Source organism: Ochotona princeps, chromosome 3 (genome assembly GCF_030435755.1).
Source record: "Ochotona princeps isolate mOchPri1 chromosome 3, mOchPri1.hap1, whole genome shotgun sequence".
In the NCBI taxonomy this organism is placed as follows: domain Eukaryota; kingdom Metazoa; phylum Chordata; class Mammalia; order Lagomorpha; family Ochotonidae; genus Ochotona; species Ochotona princeps.
The window spans coordinates 71839889-71853265 of record NC_080834.1 but is presented as its reverse complement, the minus strand read 5'-3'; the positions used below and the strand labels follow the sequence as shown (position 1 = coordinate 71853265).

The window sequence follows — 13377 nt, the reverse complement described above, 5'->3', positions numbered from 1 at the left end:
GGATGTAGTACATTTCATGGAGGAAGAGAACTTCTCAGAAAGGTTTGGAGATGGATTCCATAGCTTAGATGTGGCGAAACTTGGATAGAGAATGAAAGAGTAGTAAAGGATCCCTCCTCTCTTCCGTTGTCCGTTTCCAAGTCGAACAAATGCCAGGTCGTCATTGCAATGCTGTTGCTATAGTTATATGAACACTTTCTTCATTTCGTCCTTTTTAATTCTGCCTTTAATCTTTTTTTAATCCTTTCCAGAGACTTGAAAGATGCTAGAATTAGCCTGTGCTAAAGTCCTAGAAAGCAAACTAAGGATTTTTGCTTTTATTTTGTTTTTTTATTATTTTTTTGTATGTCTGTACAGCGAGTGCTCCCATTTTTTTCAAGTTCTACCACTATTGAAAAAAAGAGTTGTCCAGAAGTGGGCAGTATTGGAAGAACATCAGGAGTATTTGGAGGAATATCCTAATGACTGTGGGATAGATAGCATTGGAAGAATAAGGAAAAAATAAAATAGGGAGAAAATAATCAATTATGGAAAATAATTAATGAAAATATCTGGGCAAGCCAGTCCAGGCTCTTATTCCAAATTAAGCTGTAAGTCACTAATTGTCTCTTGAAAACAAATTTTGAGAGAGAGAAGAGACTTCATTTCTTTAATTCATTAATCTCTTCACTCATTTGAAAATTTCCAAATTTTGTGTTCATGTGTGGAGAAAATAATTCCTTTAAGATGCAAATGATGAATATAGTTCTTATTCTCTAAAGCACTGTTTTATCTTCTTTAAATTTTCATTTGCAAGATACTTTAACAAGAAAAAAAAAACTGCAAAAATACCACATGTTTCTGACTGTTCTGAGGGGGTTGTCATTGCAAGAAAAACACACAGACTCACTCTGATACATAAATATTTTTGACAATTAGGTGCCAGCTTTCTGGTTTATATGCTATGCAGTGGTTGCTTAATACTATAGCAGTTGACTTTAAACTCCAGTTTCTTTTTTTTTAAAGATTTATTTTTATTGCAAAGTCAGATATACAGAGAGGAGGAGAAACAGAGAGCAAGATCTCCTGTCCAGTGATTCACTCCCCAAGTGGCCGCAGTGGCTGGAGCTGAGCTGATCCAAAGCCAGGAGCCTGGAGCTTCTTCCGGGTCTCCCAGGCGGGTGCAGGGTCCCAAGGCTTTGGGTTGTCCTCAACTGCTTTCCCAGGCCACAATCTGGGAGCTTGATGGGAAGTGGGGCCGCCGGGACTAAAACTGGTGCTCATATGGGATCCTGGCTTGTGCACGGTGAGGATTTTAGCCACTAGGCCACTGCGCTGGACCCTCCAGTTTCATTTTTTTTACACTAGTGTTTTAATCTGTGCCTTGGCTCTCTTTTTGCCGTGTTCAGCATTTTGTTGTCGTTGTTATTGTTTTTAACAGCTCTTCTATTAATTTATATAAAAGAGACCCAAATATTTGTTTTATGTTCGTTTCATCTCTATCCTTTGTATTAGTAGAAACAAAAAAAAAATGCAGTGCCTATATTAGCAATTATTTCTCAGTTTTTGGTGTACACTTCCAAGTATTTTTATGTAATATTTAGTCATGCCTGAAGAGGAAAATTAAAAACAGAATTTTTTTGAGTGCATAAACAGAATTTCTTATTAGCTTCCCCAGATTTTTTTAACCCAAGTAGATGTTTCTGTGTTATGAGATAATACCCTGATATTTTTTTGTAGCCTAAAAAAGGCAAAGTAATAAAATAAAAATAATCTTCTTTATTGCTAAACTATTTTTTTCTCTTATTATCTTGATCTCAAGAGACGTGACTCTTGAAGAATTCTGACTTGTAAATTTGAGGCTTGCCCAACAATGAGGAACAAGTCCCAAAACAAAGACTGAAACTCTTTAGCAATACTCATGGTGAAGATGAGTATTTCAACACGTTGAACTTCTCAGCGTAATTTGTTTTTCATTTTTGTACATTTAAGTGAAGAATCTGGCACATCAGACAGAGTGTGCTGCTAATTCCTGGGAATCAGTGTAGCTTCATACTGAAAACCCTTCGCAGAAACTCACTCACACCTCTCAGGCTCAGTTGGCTCTCATTGCTAGCCTTTTCCTTTGCCTCCATTGCAGCTGAGGAGAAAACAAGTTAAATCAAAGTGAGACTCATACTTTGATGTAATCCAAACGTTTCTGAAAGGTTTCTCACATAATCTGTTTTAAAATCCTAAAAAGAAGTTTTCCTAATTTTATGATTTCGTAAAGATAAGCCATATGTCAGTACAGTTGCTTTTTCCCATGGCAATCACTGGAAGAACTTTTCAAACATGGTTCTCTCTCCCTGATTGCTTTATACCTGATGATGTGACAAGGTCCTGGAGCCCCTGGGCTTGTGCAAAATAGGCATATTTTTCTCTTTAGTTATCTGTGGGCTATTGTGCAACCTTTACCCGAGATGAGTAAACTCACTCATTGTTTGTTTCCCTCTCAGTGTATTTGGTGAGGCTCCTGAAGGTGCAGCTGTGAGCACAGTAGACACATGTGGAGACGAGGAGCGTGACAAGAAGCGACGTAGACTGGAGCTTATTGAAGGAATGTCCCTTGGAAAGAGAAATTGCCTGTAGTTAGGGAGAGGGAATTCAGACAGAGGCAAAGGCATGGAAGTGGGAGGGGGCATTTGTGTTCAAACCAACAGTGAACAGCTTGGCTGCAGAAAGTGCTCCGAGTTGGAGCCACTAGAACCTAGAGACTAAAAGAGAAATAGTCAAACCCTAAGCCAAGTGGTGAATTCTTCGTCTTCAAAAGAATTTACTTCCATTAAAAATAGATGATTTTGAACAAAAGGGGTATACGTGTTTCAAAATGATGGCAAGTTCTGTGTTGAGAATAGAATATATGCAGAAGAGAATGTGCAAATTTTCTTTTTGCTGTTTTTCCTCTAAAAATTTTCTTTTCTTCCTGTCTTAGTCCATTTTCAATTGCTATACTGGGAAACCTGAGATTGGATAATTATTTTTAAAAAGAGGGTTATCTTGGCTATGAAGTGCAAGAGTGTAGCAGAGACATCTGTTTGGCTTTACATAAGGGCATTTTGCTAGAGCAAAAAGGCAAAAGAGGAGAGGTCACTGCTCTGTAACAGCCTTCACTGGTGCAAGGAGAGTCCACTGGCTTCATCGCCTCAGAAGGGTTCTAGTCCAGTCCATAACCAAAATGCCTTCTACCTTGCCCGCACTTACCAGTGTTAAAATATTCATCTTCAACGTAAATATCACTAGGGACAAGCCATGGCACTGCCTATTCACATTTTTCACACACACACAAAACTGTTGCGCTTGATATCCAAGGTTCAGTAAATTATTAAATGTTGTGTTGGTATGTAATTGACAGTGGATGTTTTATAGATAATGGGATTTAAAATTTGTGTTTTCAGCCTTGGGGTTCTATTCTGCGGAATTGGAATTTCTTAGCTGTCACACATCCCGGTTACATGGCGTTTCTCACGTATGATGAAGTCAAAGCACGGCTACAGAAATACAGCACCAAACCTGGAAGGTAAGACGTTTAAGCAGTGAGATTATGTGCTGTATCTGAAGATGTAATCCCCTATGGCTCATTCCTGAGTAAATCAATTGATGTTGCTGATTGGGTGTATGGAAAAGGTTAACAGTGTTTTTTAATGGAACACTTTAAATTGATTCACTGTGCTTCTTCTGAAACTTTGTGTTTATAATGCAAAAGAGGGTATGCTGTTATGCAATTTGATAAATTTAAGAGAAAAGTTAATGCTCAATTTTGCTTTTTTTTTTTGAGCTTTTATTTTTCTCTCACCATTCCCCTCCTCTCCCTCCTCTCCCATTCCCCGCCACCCCAAACTGATTTCTTCTAAGAGTTTTGCTTCTTAAAAAGGATTTAGGCATGTAGACTATTTTTGTGATATCTGTATTTGTATAAAAAATTCTGTGTAGCTATTTGAATACTTGTGTATGCTAGTTCAGATAGGAAAATATATCAATTTATATATTCTTTCAGGAAATTTTTGAGACATTCAATTAGAATTTTGGATAAATATATGTAAGAACATTTTAAATCCTATGAACACATACCATTAGGCCTGTTGTTATATGATAGATACATACAAACATGTAAATGTATATCATTCCATCATTACAATCTATACTGATTTCAGGGCCTTGAAAATGTCTTTGCAGAAACAGAATATTTCATAGTTTCACGAAAAAACTGAGCAACTCATAGAGGTGGACTGGTTAGTTCTTATGGTTTTGTTTGAGGATAACAGCACATCTGGGATCAGAAGATCTGGGTTGTGGTTCAGATCCTTTCCCCCGTGTTCCATCAAGAAATGGATTAGACACATGGGAGATACTGATAGCAGAGGACCAAGGAGATAGAAACTGCCAAGCCTCCACATTGTAGTAGGAGATACAGTTCAATGGCGATTGACTATACTGATTTTTCTTTAGAAATTATTTCACGTTAGGGATTAATTTAGTTGTTTTCCTTTTTCAGTTTTTTTTTTTAAATTTGATTGTAGCATATTTGGCATTTACCTTAACAGTTAAGTTTTTTAGTATAAGCTAGTAGTTTTGATTTCTTTGGCTCTGCCATAATACAAATTTCCATGTTTTTTTTTTTCCTTTTTGAGAATTAAAGTAGTCTATGCAAAGAAGCCAGTGGGTACAAAAATGAATTAGGGTCCATCTGAAGTCTTCCATTTAGATGTAGTAGTTTTCATTTTTACCAGGACCATGTGAACAGGCCATATAATTGGTACTTTGGCAGTAACTTAGAAGAATTACTTTGTTTCATTCAGGGATATTTTTCCATAGTCTATACTGATTTGATGTAAATCTATAAAATGTGTTGAGGAAAACTATTACAGTAAACAAATAATTTTCGTAACTATTTACTTTGTAGAGTATCTGGTTTTAACTGATCCTTTCTCTTAAGAATCTTTTTACCTCCTTGACTTAACAGTAAAGAAAGCAATTGAGTCTGTTGCATGAATAAATTTATCATTTAGCTTGTGGAACTCTTTGGGTTTCAGCTAACAAAACCCTAGTTACCTGGTGAAGTTGCGTTTGAAAATCTAAATGAAGTATCTACCATGTGACTCTTAGTGTTAAAGATTGGCCTTGAATCCTAAACCACTCTGTCAACATGAAACAGATCCATTTGTTATGTCACTTTAGAGCAGAAATGCCAGAAATAAATGTTTTCTTCATAAGGTTGATCAAAATGTCAGCAATAAAATCTTTTTTTTTAAAGATTTATTTATTTTCATTACAAAGTCAGATATACAGAGAGGAGGAGAGACAGAGAGGAAAATCTTTCATCCAATGGCTCACTGCCCAAGTGAGCACAATGGCTGGTGCTGTGCTGATCCAAAGCCAGGAGCCAGGAACCTCCTCCTAGATCTCCCATGCGGGTGCAGGATCCCAAGGCACTGGGCCATCCTCAACTGCCTTCCCAGGCCACAAGCAGGGAGCTGGATGGGAAGTGGAGCTGCCGAGACTAGAACTGGCGACCATATGGGATCTTGGGGCATTCAAGGCGAGGACTTTAGCCACTAGGCCACCGAGCCGGGCCCCAGTCAGCAACAAAATCTTATAAACATGTTGGGCCGCTGAAATGAATAAGAAAAGCAGTATATGAATATGCTTGGAATTATTTTTTTGGTTTTTCTTTTCCTTTTTTTTTTTGAGACAGTTGATTTGAGAAATGACCAGGTGAACGGGGAGAAGAGGGATGGGAGAAGCACCTCCCAGGGAAGACGGGAGCTGGGGTGCCTCTTGAAAGGAAGGAGGGAAAGACACCTACTTGGAATTACTTTTATTTTTTTTTAATTTTTCATTTTTTTAATTTCTTTTGTTTTATTTTATTTTATGACACATTTTCATAGGCTCTGGGATTCCCCCAACCGCTCCCCATTCCCTACCCCCCCGTGTTGGATTCCTCCACATTGTTATAGTAGTACGGTTCATATCCAGTCATGATTCCTTCATTGCCGGCATGTACCATGCAGAGAGTCCAGCATCTTATTGTCCAGGTAACTTGAACAGTTTCCTTGGGAGACCATCCCTGGTCTGAAAGTAGAGCTGGCAGAATATCATCCCCTCCATTGAAAAGCCACTACACAACTTCAACAACAATTTACAACATCATGAAGTTAATTGACATGGTATTGAGTGACCAGTATGTTAGAAAATGCAAGTTCTTGACCACATCCTATAACTACTTCATTGATGTTTCAAAATTTTAGTTTATACACAACTGGCAGTTATACACCTTAGAATGGTTATCGGGTACTACTCCATTGTCTCATGTCTATTTTTGTTTTTATATTTAGCAGCTTATAGTATTCAAGTGTGAATTTTACTGAACTTCGCGAATTTTAGGATAGTCCAAACGGGCTTATAACTCTAACATGCCATATGTTAACGATTAAAGTGCAGAACAGTTTTTGGGGGGAGGTGCAGAGAAATCTTAAATACCTTAGTGAGGAGTAACTATTCTTGTGTCCTACTGAGTAAGGTATATGGTAGTCCAAGCTGACTTTTTCCTGTCTGTTCTAAGCTTTCTTTATTGGTCTCTGTCTGTCTAATCTAATTTGGGGGTTGGGGCTCCAGAGTGACCCTGAGGGTCATTGCAAGAGAGGGTGAGGAGCCAAAGTTGGAACTAAGTAAGGACCAGAGAAAGCTCCTCTCCCAAGTCCCAAAAGAAGTTTACTGTTCTTCTGTTTGTGAGGACCGCTCAGGGCTGCTGACTATTACGATGACATTGGATCCTATAAGGAAGGATCTGAGCTGCTTCCATCCCGTGTGGGACATCTGATAGGTAATGGTTGACTTACTAAAAATACAAATCTGTGGATACTTTCACCATTTTCATATAATACTCTGCAGGTTTCAAGATACATGATAAATACATCTGTGTAATATTTTAAATTTGACTTTTCCTTTGAAAGAATCTTAATTTTTAATTTAGTAGTTTCATAATGATCTCCCAAATTATCATTATAACGACCTTCTAGAAATTTGGACAATTCTTACAACACCACAGCCATTAATTTATTTGAAATTATTTTTTTCTGATTCTGGTTGATGATGCCAGTAATTAAAGTCAATATTCTATTTTTACCCAATGTAGGGGAATAAATTCTTTTTTTATTTAATGTTTTTTTAAATATATATTTATTTTTATGGGAAAGTCAGATTTGCAGAGAGGAAGATTTTTCATCTGCTGGTTCACTCCCCAAATGACCGCAACAGCCAGAAATAAGTTGATCTGAAGCCAGGAGCTTCCTCCAGGTCTCTCATGTGGCTGCAGATCCCAAGGGTTTGGGCCATTCTCAACTGCTTTTCCAGGCCCCAAGCATGGAACTGGATGGGAAGTGGGGCAGCTGGGATATGAACTGGCGCCCATATGGGATCCTGGTGCATGCAAGGCGAGGACATAGCCAGAAGAATATCATGCCGGGCCCTGGAATAAAGTCTTATGCTTCCTTAAAAATACCTTTTACAAAGGTTATTTTATCAGTATGAAATTCTTTGATAAAAATTGTGCAACCTTTTTTAAAAATCTAATTTTCTTGGAATATGAAATCATTTTTTTATTACTAAATAAAGTTTATGAAATCTCATGACTCTATAGCCATTATATATGCTTAATAATCTTTTGCAATTTTCTACAGGTGCTTGATTTGTCAGTTACTAAAGTATGTTAAGCAGAAGTACTTATTTCTTCCAAAAACATACAGCATCTCAAATCTAGCCAAGATATTTCAGTTGACTGACTTTTGGTTTGACAAATTGAGTACAAATCCAGACATAAATGCTGTGAATGCAAGGTTGAAAATAATTAAAGAGAAATGATTCAAAGTGAAATAAGCAGATAGATAAATAAATGAATAAATGTGTTTTAATAATGAATTTAAAGCAAAGTTAAAGTCTCTCTTGCTTGAGGTTGATGTTAAGGAATTTATTGTTTATTTGATTCTGTGGTAAGATACTGAACTTGGATGGCAACCATAAAATCATCTATCTTGCTTTTTCCTTAATGCAGCTCAATTCTTTTGAGATTTTTTTTACTTTAAAATTAATTGCTGGAATGCCTAATATGCAAAGTATTACTTTTAAATTAAGTTACTTCACAATAAATTTCATAATTTTGTTTAAATTACAAGGCAACATATTAAACTCCTCAGAAGGAAACTCTTCAGTTTCTTTCTGAAGTAGATAAATGATTAGGTGTATGTACCTTTCCCTTTTTAAAAACGTATTTTCTATATTTTACTTATGTTTTTATGTGAAGAAAACCGCTTTTATATACACAATTTTAGCCCATAATGATACTTCCCACATGAGCACTTCATGCTACCAGCATGTTCATACCCGGCATCGCTGATTAGTGATGATTGCAAATCACTTAATAATTTACAATTTATTTTCTCATAAATGATTGAAGACATTTAAATGAAAAGATTATTAGTATTACTTGCACAGACTATAAATGGGAAAAGAACAATGGTGGTAAAAATGAATGGTAAAAATTTGTATCAGAAATTTTAAATGATTCTCTTTTTTTTCCTCCAGACAGCTAAAGGTAAATGAATTGTTTAGGAGGTGACTTAAGTTGAATGTGAATTAACATAATTTTACCTTATTTTACAGCTACATTTTCCGGTTAAGCTGTACACGATTGGGACAGTGGGCCATTGGCTATGTGACTGGGGATGGCAATATCTTACAGACAATACCTCATAACAAGCCCTTATTTCAAGCCCTGATTGATGGCAGCAGGGAAGGATTGTAAGTATGAGAAATGGAAGCAAGGGTGTTTATGATTCATAACTGTAAAAATAGATTGCTTTACTTTAGAAATGGGTAGGATGGCTGGTGATCTGGCTGTTGGAGCTTTCTCTCAAGACTAAGAAATGGGTGCTCAGTGGTTTTCATTTTTCATTGGTTTGAGTAGCCATCTTAAAGTAAGCTAATTTTTTAAATCTAATTATGCTACAGCAGATACATTCCAACATCAAATTACGGCATGATTATTTTATGTATTATAGGAGTAGAAGTTTATCGACATATAGGTGTAATGTAAATTGGTTAATATAGTGCAGTAAATTCTTGGAAATCATTGATTGCAGCTCCTTCATATAATCCTTACTTTGCAACTTTGACATTTAATTTTTTAAGTTAATTTAATTTTAACTGGAATGCTGTGTTTTGTTTTTCCCTTTTTCCATCTGTTTCCTTCCTATTCTATTTTTATACCATGTTAAAATTTGTACTAGTAATGAATTTATATAAAAGAATGCTGTGTCAAACTAAGCTTGGTTTCTCGCAAGTTGCCCTTCCTGCAAATTTAAACAATTCTTTTTGTTTAGATTAATAATGAGTCCCCCATGTCACATACACCCATGAGTTGGACAATCTGCTAATCATTTCTTGATAAATACATGAGATTAACACATTCTGTAATGCCAATCACTGCTTCCATTTCTTGTCAGTGTCCGTTCATCATGCTAACTTCTCTTGCTGTTTCCTTTGCTTAGTTACTTACACAACCGGGAACCTATGTTGCTGCAAGATGGACTTTGCTAGAAAACTTACCCAGAGGAGTCTATTGAGTTAGCAAAAAGCAAATGATTTCCATTTCTTGTTTTACCTAGTGAAAGCGTGGTGGGATGTATATGTAAACATCCGAGTACCAGTTCTAGTCCTGACTGCTACATGTCTGATCCATCTGCCTGCTAATAATCTGGGGAAAATAGTACATGATGGCCCAAGGGCTTAGATCCCTACAACCAAATGGAACCCCTGCATGAAACTCCGTGTTCCTGGATTAAATGGGGCCAGCTCTGGCTCCTAAAATCATTTGAGGAGTGAACCCCCATGTTGAAGATCTCGCTCTCCCACTTTCTCTATAGCTCTAATTTCCAAGTAAATGAATAAAAATCTTCTTAAAAAGCTTAAAAAAATTTAGCCTTATAATATTTACTTTTAGCAAGTCATGTTATCAAATATGGAGTTAGCTTTTTTGATTTTTAATTCTCATAAATTCACTATTCATTGTCATTTATACCTAATGTGGAACATCAGTGATTCATGGATTATGGTTTGATATTCACTATGACTGAAATTTTTAAATCAGATATAAGGAAATGCAGTATGATGTTGTAGTTTGTAAATATATTAGTGGGAAAATCTGTAGAAAGAGTCTTTTTGATATAGCTCTTTTCTGTTGTTTCATGCCTTCTATCCATTATTCAAAAGTCAATCATAAGAAAACAGATAACAGTCTCTGTAAGAGCAGTTCTTAGGAGCTACCCTGCAGATTTACTGGTACATGTGTCCATGTACCTTCCAAGAGCCTTGGACAAAAAAACCTTAAATATCTCCCAGCTCTACCTTCAGACCAGAGAAGGTCTTCGCAAGACCTTAAGACAATAAGATGCTGATCTCTATGCTTGGTATATGGTTGCAACAAAAGAATCTTGAATTAATCTGAACTATAATACTGCAACTAGGTGGAGGAATCCACCATGGGGGGAGGGCGTAGGGAGGAGATGGGGGAATCCCAGAACCTATGAAACTGTGACACATAATGCAACGTAATTAATAAAAAAAGAAGTGCAGAAAAGATGAAATTATATTTATTGCATTAATTTGAGAGTAATTTTCAAGATAAATGCAAACTCAGAATATCATATGATGCTACAGTTGATAGGGTCAGTGCATTTTGTTCCCTGCAAGGAAACCAGTATCGTATGACACAGATGGTGGAGAAGGTTATTTTGGTAACACACAGATTGTCTGCTCCTCCTGCCCCTTAAGGAATTAAGGGATCATCTGCAACACTATGTCAGCATACCATGAAGGGAAGTGATCAAATCCTCCCTACAGTTGCCCTGAATAGAGCCAGTGAACATTCTCTCCATCAACTCTGGTTTCATTTCTGAAGTTGTTATAGCATTTTGAAATTTTTTGATGTGATATAATGTGATATGAATTTTTAATTAGTCATTCAGACTATAAGAGTAGTTACCTATCGTCTTTGCTTGTCTTTAGAGATTTAATGTGTAGAAATGTGCCAGCCTTTGCCCTTTATATCAGAAAATGTAACTTACTTTGAGAGTCTTAAGATAAACAAATTCCTTTTCTTAAACCTTACCCATTCATCTCACTGCCCTGTACCCTCAAATGTAAGAATTGTCCTTTCATTTCTGTTTCTGGTTTTTCTGGGTAAATTCTAGCCACTGCTTGGCAAAGTTTATGCCCTTTGATTTATTGAGAATTTTTGTTACCCTACAAAAGGATTTTTATATACTTTTGCTTTTCACAATATCTACTAATGTAGTGTTCTTTTTCATTCAAATAATCTAGTGTTGAAAACTATTAAATTAATAGTTGATAAAATCAAACAGTAATACTGTTTTGGAAATATTTACAAACACAGTAAATGTAATTTTTATAATTTTTTGTTCTCAAATATATATATATATGAGAGAGATACACACAAGGATTTTTCATGCTCAGGTTCACTCCCCTGATGCTCACTGTTGTCATGGTATGACTTACCTGAGCTGAAAACTCAGAACTAAGTTCAAATTTCTAACACGAATATAGGGATCTGAACAGTTGAGCCATTATGTGTTGCCTCCCAGAGTGTGTATTAGCAGGAAGCTGAATCATATGTAGAGGAACTGGTATTGGAACTAGGCACTGGGATATGGGATATGACCTTCCTTAACAGCTACTTTAGGCCAAATGTTTGCCCTATTGAGCTTAATGAATTTCTGAACGAGAATTATGAAATCTGATTTTATTACAAACTCTCCATGTGGTATTAAGCACGGTCCAAAATGGTATCGTTAACATTATCTGTGCTTCATATGAAAGAAGTAAAAGAAATAATTGGTAAAAGGTACATGTTCGAAGTATTTTGGAACAGAAAAAAAAATTGGTGCATAAAAAGAAATTTAAAATTATATAAAGGCCATATGAAATACATTCTTACTGAAAGTGGTTACTTAGTAATTTAGTTCATATTTATTGTGCACTTACTACTTGAAAATTAATTCTATATTTTAAATGTTCTAAAATTAGTAAGATTACTAAAACAATGAAAGCTTCTGTATTGGCATAATATATGAAAAGGAAATATGTGTTATTTCAGCATAAAAATCTGGTAATATAACTTAAGTGCAATTAAAACATATATATTTAAGGTAAATAAAGTTTCTCTTTAAATTCAGTTATCTTTATCCTGATGGGAGGAGTTATAATCCTGATTTAACTGGACTATGTGAACCCACACCCCATGATCATATAAAAGTTACACAGGTAAGAGCAAATTCTGGAAAATATAATTAATAAGTATTTGCAAAACTTTATAAATACACAATTGTTTTGGTATAATTAAAATTATGGACAGATATTTAATACAAAAGAGACTTAATACAAGACACTTAAGGAAGCCCAAGACTGTTTAAAACAGTCGTATTACTTTGTATTAGGATTATCTATCTGCCTTACTACGGTTGCTTGCAATATGGCATTGCTAGATGGGACCATAGTAGAAAGAGATGGGTGATTGGTCATAACTTATTTGCAGGTTTCTAAATTTCAGTCCTGTTTTCAAACAATCTTATGTGAAACAATTTAAATTACATGTTCACTTTGTGGGTATATGTGAATGACGTTAAGTCATTTAGTGATTCTGATGTCCTAATGGACAGATTAATACACTTGTGAGAAATAATCCATCTTTTTAGAAAGCCATTATTTAAGTATAAACTTGTTAATCCTCAGGTTTTTTTTTTTTTTTAATCATTGATAATCTTGCTTTAGAGACCATCTCAAGCAGTAATGGTGGCCATAGTATAAGACATGCATGGCCGGAAAATGTTGTTTTTTGTTTTTGTTTTTGCTTTTTGTTTGCTTTTTCTATTCTGGAATTTCTAAACCTGTTTTTGAGATAATGTTCTGGGAGAATCATAGTTGTTTCTTTTTTCTCCCAATTTGACATCAGATTAGATAAGCATGAAAAATTTATAAAGAATGAAAAACATTTATATTACTGTTTTAAAGCAATAGTTTGTCTTCTGAATAATGATGACGATTGAACCAAGTACTTCCCAAAAGGAATAGCACAAAGCATTAAACAGAAATATTAGAAGGCTTCTAAAATTGCCCATAAGTGCTCAGTTCTTCTCAAAATAGATTCTATAGACCAAATCATGATTATCAAATTAGAATAGGCCTCAATATACTTCTGATGATATCAAGTGTGAGATTTACTGTAAGTTATTGTACTTTAGAAAAATCAGTATTAACAGTTTAGGCTAATAATCTAACAATACCTCT

General features: G+C 35.4%; 1 protein-coding gene across 4 annotated transcripts in view; it reads left to right on the top strand.

Annotated features, from left to right (window-relative positions):
* Window positions 1–13377, top strand: part of CBLB (Cbl proto-oncogene B) — a 196357-nt gene that overhangs the window by 111914 nt on the left and 71066 nt on the right. For all 4 annotated transcript variants that reach the window (XM_058661828.1, XM_004593216.4, XM_004593217.4 and 1 more), the window contains 3 exons: window positions 3417–3538; window positions 8677–8814; window positions 12267–12354. In XM_058661828.1, coding sequence (XP_058517811.1) covers window positions 3417–3538; window positions 8677–8814; window positions 12267–12354 — 348 coding nt within the window. The remainder of the gene's footprint in view (window positions 1–3416; window positions 3539–8676; window positions 8815–12266; window positions 12355–13377) is intronic.